The 9,040-nt window shown below is 44.2% G+C and overlaps 2 protein-coding genes across 2 annotated transcripts; both read right to left on the bottom strand.

Annotated features, from left to right (window-relative positions):
* Positions 1 to 221: 221 nt before the first annotated feature.
* Positions 222 to 3,294, bottom strand: LOC139305573 (C-type lectin domain family 10 member A-like). Its single transcript, XM_070929455.1, has 8 exons — positions 3,182 to 3,294; positions 2,905 to 3,012; positions 2,120 to 2,209; positions 1,962 to 2,027; positions 1,754 to 1,846; positions 1,421 to 1,575; positions 1,119 to 1,228; positions 222 to 399 (listed from the first exon to the last, which is right to left on the bottom strand). The coding sequence occupies exons 1-8, from the start codon at positions 3,237 to 3,239 to the stop codon at positions 243 to 245; spliced, it is 837 nt and encodes a 278-aa protein (XP_070785556.1). The 5' UTR covers positions 3,240 to 3,294; the 3' UTR covers positions 222 to 242.
* Positions 3,295 to 3,718: 424 nt separating this feature from the next.
* LOC139306206 (asialoglycoprotein receptor 1-like) lies at positions 3,719 to 8,608 on the bottom strand (the record flags this gene model as incomplete). The annotated part of the gene is made up of 9 exons (XM_070930160.1): positions 3,719 to 4,008; positions 4,172 to 4,281; positions 4,772 to 4,926; positions 5,028 to 5,120; positions 5,216 to 5,281; positions 5,724 to 5,822; positions 6,033 to 6,140; positions 7,441 to 7,522; positions 8,519 to 8,608. Coding segments are annotated over 9 exons (960 nt in total), but the record flags the coding sequence as incomplete, so codon positions are not given.
* Positions 8,609 to 9,040: the final 432 nt, after the last annotated feature.

Here is a 9,040-nt window from a genome sequence, read left to right as displayed (position 1 = left end):
ATGAAGGAAACAACAGTGAGGCTCACTGAGTTTTAATAATAAGAATAATAATAAGAAGAAGATATATCTTTACAATCTGTACAGCATACAGCACCTTATTAACTACACAGAACAACAGAGACAATCAGTCCGATGTGTTGGGATCAAATGATTTAATGGTGTTTAGGTTACCGTCTACAGTAGATATGAGCACACGTATGAGGCGAGCAGTGTGGGCGGAGCCTGGATGGGGGCGGTGCTGTTCAGTTGCGCTGGCTGTGTCTCTGGCAGATGTAACGCATCATGGTGGAGCAGTGCAGGTCGTTGAGGCGTCCGTCAGTGTGAAGGTGAGCACAGTCTTCATCTCCGGGGCCGAGACCGTGATGGGTCCAGCTGTCAGGCTGACCGGGTTTCCACCGCCTGGAAACACACAGGACGTAGGAGTCTTTTTCTTTATGAGAAATTCCTTCGGATGTTCCCAGAATGAAGCTGGTTTCACTGTTAATTCTGTGGACGTTTCCTGTAGTGTGGTATGTGTTCAGTTGGTAAGTACCTGCTTATTATTAATTATTAGGAAAGTATATAGTATAGTTAAAGGAAAAAGAGTGAAGGTTGGTTTTCTTTTTGTAAAATGTCCATAATTTTCAAAGATATTACCAAACATGTTCTTTTTCAAAACTTTACCCACATTCCCAAAAGCAGTGCCCTTGGCAAGAAAAAACATGTCCAACAAAATAGTTAATCCTGGCTCAAGACACCTGTCAACGTCATCCTGTAACGCACTTCACCAGTCTAGACCAGGTACAGTATTCTCCCACAAGACAAGGTAGCATAAAAACACAAATGTGAAACATAAAAGTAAAAACACTCTAAGATAATTGAAGATATCAAAAGTGCTGTACTGTGTAGGCAATTCAGAATAAACAAAGGATGTGTGATCAAAGCTGCAACACGAGGACTGAAGATAAGAAACTGCCGTGAGACGAACCGAGAGGCCGTTTAAAACGTGTTAGAGAAAGAGCACTTATTGCACATGGGATCCATGAAAACTTGAACCTGTTGCACCTCAGTTACTCTGACCATCTGAGGTCTGTCCACGATCCATCAGACAAAACCTGCATCAATATCAGACCTCTCACCTCCGGTTCATGACGTACGGCGTCTCGTTGACCCACTCCCACTTCCCTGTTCTCTCATCAGTCAGGCCCACCCAGTAGAAGGCGCCCACGGCGTGACGGGTCACAAAGTCCTGAACCAGAGAGACAGGCAGGGAGACAGACATACAGCTGATTTAACTTTCTGGTGGAACTCTAACTTCAACTCAAGCTTCCAAAATGTGGATCAAGGTGTCCCACAAGGATCAATTCTGGGTCCTCTGCTGTTTACCCTACGCATAGATTATATTTCTTTTCAACAGAGAGAGAGAGACAGGCAGTCTCACCCACTCCTCGTCAGTGTTCATTATGACCAGGTGAGACTCGTGTCCGTTGCACCAGTCTCTCGCATCGTGCCAGGCCAAAGGTGTCCTGCTGAACAAATAACAGCTGGAGCCGAAAAGATCCCAGTTTAGAGGACAACAGCCGTCCACTACTGAACCTGAGAGACAGACAGGTCAGCACACATGGGACAAAGACAGAGAGAGCGTAAGACAACTATATGTCTGTGTCTTCTGGCACTTCACATTTAGACATCAGAGTGAGGACATTTTGGATCGGAATCAGGATTCGATTGAGGTTCACACTAAAGGTGTGTGTATGTGTGTGTGTGTATGTACCATTGTTGACGAGGCGCTCGAGGGAGCATTTGAGCAATGCGACCGTCCTGCTGATGGAGTCCAGAGCTGACAGCTGCTTCAATGCCTGTGACACTGAACACACACACACACACTTACGATCACTATGGTGAACAGTCGCAGCAGTATGTTGAGGTAGGAATCATTGTTCTGTGGTGTGTGTTTCAGGGGAAGGCTGAGTCAGATGCACCTGAGGTCAGCTGGTCCTTGTTGCTCTCCACAGCAAACTTCAGGCGGTGAACATCTTTAGCTGCATCTAAAGGAAGGACAGAGGAACAGCAGGTTCTCGAAGAGACTGAGTGCATTATGCCCTGTCCACTGACTGAAGGAACAGGACAGGTGTGTTACCTTTGCTGAGCTGCTGCGTGGCGCTCAGTGATTCAGTCAGGTTGGAAACACTTTTCTCCACATACCACAATCGGTTCGATGTCTTTGTGTCTGCACACACACACACACACACACACGAATAAATATACGTATATGTTGATGCAAATATCACAAAAAATGAATGAATATCACATTCAGTAGTAAACGTGTGTAAAGGTGCAGATAATTCATCATAAAATGCTGCTTATTCATATTTTCTGATGTTATTCTTCAGCTTATGTGGTAGTTGGACAATTTTCTCTGAAACGTGTCTGATTAAGACAGTTGGAGCATTCGTCAGCTGCCACTTGAAGCTAAACCGTTGATCCAGTTACAGTATATCACTGTATTAATACTGCGTTAATACAGCATCACTGTGTTAATACTGTAATAACAGCATGTCAAGGTCGGACAGTTGTGCGTTAACATTAAGCAAGCACACACATGTTAACAAGAGTCTACAGCCATGCTAGCGGGTCTGTGTGGCTGCTTCGAGCTTAATGCTAACGTTCAACATGCTAACATGCTCACAATGACAATGCTAACATGCTGATGTTTAGCAGGTATAATGTTCCCCATGTTCACCATCTTACATTAACAGAGTTCTTACAGTTCATCCTGAGGGGACCGTGAGACGTGACCGAATTATGGCAAAGAAATCCTGGGAAATACCAGGAGCTAAATTCCTGGTATTTTAATTCTAGTTTGTGTGTGTGTGTGTGTGTGTGTGTGTGTGTGTGTGTGTGTGTGTGTGTGCGCGCGCTCACTGCTAGCTCCCAGTGCTATGATCAGAACCAGGATGAATGTAGTGGTCAGAGCAGGAAACAACCAGCGTCTGAACCTGGAGACTCCTGAGAAAGAGACAGGACGAGGCTCTGACAGACAGACAGGCAGACAGACAGACAGACAGGCAGAGAGACAGACAGGAGGTGACTTTTTCGTTTTACAGTAAGTGCAGCAGGTAAAAAAACACCAGCTACGTTCACACACAGTTTCGTCATCCCTCAGCCACACGGACAGACAGGTGGAGAGACAGACAGGTACCTTTGTTCCAGAAGGAGCTGCTGTCATCTTCCACATCGTCATGGTATTCAGTCGTCATGGCAACGTCTCCCTCTCTGTCTCTGTGCTCCTTCAGTCGGTGTGTCTCCCCTCTTCTTCACGGTGAAGACTGACAAACAGTCTGGCTGCTCAAACACCGAGCGGGGGGTCATTGGCCACCAAAACGCACTTTGAACTGGAAAACAGCGAAGCTCTGCTGATGTCACTCTGTCAGTCTCGACCAAAGTAGGCCGACAACGAGGAAAGCCTAATCTCTTCTGAAGAACGTCTGAGTGTACTTGCTTCCACTGAAAAACTGCAGATGAAGCGACTGAAATGTAATTAAATGATTGTTTGGAGAAGTGAAACAGAAACAGCTGAAAGTCCCTCTGACAGAAGTTGAAGCACCAGGCATTGAAAGGAGTTGAAATGGAAGTTGATGTTTAAAGATGTGTCAGCTGAAGCGTGAGAACTCAAGTTGAAGTCATTTTATAAAACCACACATTTTCATTTCATGCACTGTGAATATTTATTATACTATTTATTAAGGTTAATATTCTGCCTCTTTTTGTTCACGATAACATTTATTTTCATTCAAGCAAGTTTGCAATATTTTCTGATTGTCTTCTGAGTATGTCCTGCTTCTTGTGTGGGTGGAGCTGGGTGGAGCTGTTTAGACACGCGTGCTGTGTTTCTGGCAAATAAAGTACATCTTGGTGGAGCAGTGCAAGTCATTGAGGCGTCCGTTGGAGTGCAGGTGAGCACAGTCTTCGTCCCCGGGGCCCAGGCCGTGATCCGCCCAGCTGTCAGGCTGACCGGGCAGCCAGCGCCTGGAAACACACAAACACACAATCTGAACTAAAAGGGACCAGAAAGTTCAAACTAGTGGTTAAAAACATCTGGAATAAAAAACTAAACTAAAACTAATTTAAAGTATTCTTCTCAAACGGACTCCTAGCTCACTCCTGGTTTACATCGTCAGACAGGACGCACCTGCGCTCCATGGTGTACGGTGTCTGGTTGACCCACTCCCACCGCCCAGTCCTCCAGTCTGACAGACCAACCCAGAACCATTCAGGAACTGTACGACGGGTCACAAAGTCCTGAGCAGACAGACAAATCTCTCCCGTTAGTAACTCATGTAGCAGCTTCGTGTTGGACGTTCAGTCAAACACAACTCACTCGTTCATATTAACATGTGTATCAGTGATGCTGCCATTTAAACACTTGGTGTTTCACTTGTGGAGACATGCGAGCGACCAGCTGGTATCAAAGAGACAAAGATGTTTTGTTCATGTAGCTGGTTGACATGAACACCAACATGCAGCAGGAGTCCAGTGAATACTGAATAGGCATCTTGGATGCTTTGACCTCCTGGTGGCGCTACAGGAAAAGTCTGACAATCATCAAAGATAGAGGGCTTCATCCTCTGGGGAACATGAATGACTGAACAACAAATTCATCTCATAGTTATTATGACATTTCACTCTATAGCAAAGTGTTGCGTTGGCTGAGATCTGGATACAGAATGACTCCAAACTACATCACACCTGAGACAGACAGGCAGACAGACAGACAGACAGGCTGTCTCACCCACGCCTTGTCAGTGTGGAGTATCAGCAGCTGAGCTCCATGTTTGTCACACCAGACTCTGGACTCGTTCCAGGACAGAGACAAACTGCTGAAGAAATAACAGCTGGACTCAAAGTGATCCCAACCCAGAGGACAACAGCCATCCACTGCTGAGCCTGAGAGACAGACAGACAGAGAGACAGACAGGTACGCAGGTGTGAGCGTCTGTCTGCCTGTAAATGTGTCCACACTTGACTGTGTGTGTGTGTGTTTGTACTGTTGTTGATGATGCGTTCGAGGGAACATTTGAGCGCTTCGACGCTCCTGCTGAGAGAGTCCACGACTGACAGCTGCTTCAACGCCTCCGACACTGAACACACACACACACACACAAACAGTAAATACAGTATACACACACACACACACACAGCATCAACATGTACATATGTCAGCAGTCAGACAGACCTGAGGTCAGCTGGTCCTTGTTGCTCTCCACAGCAAACTGCAGCCGCTGAGCCTTTTCAGCTGTTTCTGGAATGAAGGAAACTGAAGTAGTTAGCATGTTAGCATGTTGATGTGGTTACACGTCCATTGACATTTCAGTTGCTTTTATCTCTTAGTCCTTAAATAATGTCCTGATCCACTGCTCTCTAAGTGACACTTCAACTACCTTCAGTGAACACACCTCGACTCCTGAAGTGTTAGTTGCTAGTTTATTTTGTTTTATATTGTTTCTCATGATATCTCAGACTTAGTGAATCCAAATTATGACAGTAAGTTACATTTTCTGTATCTCATAATGTTGACATGAAAAACACCATGTCATAACATATACATTCATGGACTTGATATGCACCGCCCTGCTTTTATTTTGAAAAGCCTTCACTGGCAAAAAGGACGAGTGTGTGATCAGTGTGTGTGTGTGTGTGTGTGTGTGTGTGTGTGTGTGTGTGTGTGTGTGTATGTGTGTTACCTTGAGCGTGCTGCAGGGAGGCGTTCAGTGATTGGATGACGTTGCTCAGGTTGGAGACACTCTGCTCCACAGACCACAGACGACTCGATGTCTTCATGTCTGATCACACACACACACACACACACACACGGACAGCAGCTACTTCACCAAAGTGTGTGACAGCTAAAATAAAAGCTTTAGTGCAGGTTTGACCTCTTTCATGTAGCTCCTGCAACATAACACTACAACTCCCATCAGGCATCAGGGTGAACAGAAACACGTGACAGCTGTCAATCAAAGAAATGGAAGTGTGTGTGTGTGTGCGCTCACTGCTAGCTCCCAGTGCTATGATCAGAACCAGGATGACTGTAGCTGTCAGAGCAGGAAACAACCAGCGTCTGAACCTGGAGACTCCTGACAGAGAGACAGGAGGAGCCTCTGACACACAGACGGGTAGAGAGACAGGCAGACAGACAAGTAGAGAGACGACTCATCAATATAGTGCATCACAGTCAGACAGACAGATATGTGTTTCCTTTTAAAAATATAAATTCAGCTGACAGAACAGTTCGACTATCACAGTAACAGTATGTCAGTACTGTCAGTATCACTGTAAGAGTATGTCAGTACTGTCAGTATCAGTACTGTCAGTATCACTGTAACAGTATATAAGTACTGTCAGTATTACAGTAACAATATGTCAGTACTGTCAGAATCACAGTAACAGTATATAAGTACTGTCAGTATCACAGTAACAGTATGTCAGTACTGTCAGTATCAGTACTGTCAGTATCACTGTAACAGTATGTCAGTACTGTCAGTATCAGCACTGTCAGTATCACTGTAACAGTATATAAGTACTGTCAGTATTACATTAACAATATGTCAGTACTGTCAGAATCACAGTAACAGTATATAAGTACTGTCAGTATCACAGTAACAGTATGTCAGTACTGTCAGTATCAGTACTGTCAGTATCACTGTAACAGTATGTCAGTACTGTCAGTATCAGCACTGTCAGTATCACTGTAACAGTATATAAGTACTGTCAGTATCACAGTAACAGTATATAAGTACTGTCAGTATCATAGTAACAGTATATAAGTACTGTCAGTATTACAGTAACAATATGTCAGTACTGTCAGTATCACAGTAACAGTATATAAGTACTGTCAGTATCACAGTAAAATGTTCCTCTCATGTTTCTGTTTCATTTTCCTGCTGTAGATGTTTCAGGTTGAAGTACTTTGAAGTACTTTTATACTGTGAGTATATACCATCATATTCTATAAGATCAGCATGTGTTGTCCTGTGAGAACCACGTATCTCTACAAAGTTGACTTTTCCTGTTTTCAGCTTTGTGACGTTGTGTTTTCCAGCTGATCCGAGGAGTTTAAATAGTTTATTTAGCTGAAGGAGGAGGATGTTCTCAACACAGACAGGCAGACAGACAGACAGACAGACAGACAGGGAGACAGACAGGCAGACAGACAGGGAGACAGACAGAGAGACAGGGAGACAGGCAGAGTGACAGAGAGACAGGCAGGCAGAGAGAGAGACAGGCAGACAGACAGAGAGACAGGCAGACAGACAGAGAGACAGGCAGACAGACAGGGAGGCAGACAGGCAGAGAGACAGACAGGGAGACAGACAGGGAGGGAGGCAGACAGACAGAGAGGCAGACGGACAGACAGGGAGACAGGCAGACAGACAGAGAGACAGACAGACAGACAGATACCTTTGATCCAGAGGGCGTTGCTGTCTTGCTCCTTCTCATAATGGCAGTCTGTCATCGTAACAATGTGTCTCCGTCTGTTGTCCTTTAAGATGAAGACAATGATTTGACAAAATAATCTTAACTCAAAGTCAATTTACTAGCTGCTTCTGGAGCTTTCAGGCTGAATCCTTGAAACAGAAATCCAGTCTGAACAAGGTTTAGCTCAGCAGCCCTGTGAGGCTAACAAGACGAGCCCTCATGGACAGTCAGATTTACATCTCGCTGAGCTTTAAAGGGCACCGGGACAAACATCATTTGTTGGGCCCCTGAGGGTCCGGGGCCCCGGGCAGTTGTCCACTTAGCCCAGTTGGTAATTCAGCCTTGCATGTGCAGACGTAGCATGCTAACATAAGCCTGTGATATTTAGCATGTTAGCATGAGTCTGACAGGAAATCAGAGGCATCCTGTCAGGACCTGAAGTTAAGAAACCAATCTCTCCACAGGGTCCATTGAGTTCTGGAGCTTTCAAAGACATCGCATGTTACTCCTCAGAGTTTGCTCAGTTGTTACTGTGGCACTTTGTTGTCCTGCTCAGACAAAATAACCTGTTTAGGAGGATCATGTGACATGATGGAAAGCTCCAGAACAGCTACTAGATGGACCCTGTGGTCTCATATTTCACTCGTGAAAAAGAGAAAATAAGCTTTGTGCACAGCAGGTTCTTCATTCCACTGTGGATCAAAGACTGACCGGCTGATGTGCTGCTCGTCAATAAGGACATAAAATAACTGAAATGATTTATGATACGGACAAATTTACTGAAAAATCCAGGAAAATAAAAAGTTTTAAAAGTTTGTAAAACAGCAGATCAACTGGTGTCATGTGAGGGAAATTAATAATAATAATAATAATAATCATATACTATAAATACTAATACAGTGAATACTTGTAAAAAAAAAAAAAAAAACTTCTTGGATTGCCAAGTAAAGTACATCAAGAAAACAAAATGTCATTGTTTTATTATTTGTTCAGGCGTTAAAACGTTATAACCTCATTGAAAGAGGGAACGTGTTTAAACACTGACAACTGACTGACTGACCTTGTTAAAGTCTCCGGAGAAACAGTCCAGGAGGAAAGTTCTGTCAAACGTCTTCAGAAACAAGAAACTCTGCTTTCTGGTTTCGTCCCATCACCCAACAAACTGTGTAAAAACTGTCCAGTTATCACTTCAGAAAAACATCTGGATCCAGGCCAGCGTTTCATAACGTTCCTCAGTTGTTCAGATCTCTGCTGGCAGATTTGATTCGTTCTGTTTTCAGTGAATCATCCCAAGATTTGCTGAAGTCACCTTCAGAACTTCCCTTTTATTCTGACAGATTTTTCCGGAAGGGAAACCGATTTCCAGTCGACACTTCCTCAAATGAATCCGCGTTTACACGAAGGTTCACATCAAACTCTGTGGGAATACAAGTTCACAAACACAAGGGCTGATCCTTTAACACACAGGACCCGCCATGGCTGTTGTACAACAGTGTTTAATATGTGAGTGTGGATTATTAAATCATTGGACACATTAACATGTTGACCTGATGATGGATGACCAAAGTTATTACAGTTCATC

The sequence above is a fragment of the Enoplosus armatus genome, chromosome 23 (assembly GCF_043641665.1).
Source record: "Enoplosus armatus isolate fEnoArm2 chromosome 23, fEnoArm2.hap1, whole genome shotgun sequence".
Lineage (NCBI taxonomy): Eukaryota > Metazoa > Chordata > Actinopteri > Centrarchiformes > Enoplosidae > Enoplosus > Enoplosus armatus.
The sequence above is the reverse complement of the archived record's forward strand: the minus strand, read 5'-3'. Positions and strand labels throughout refer to the sequence as shown.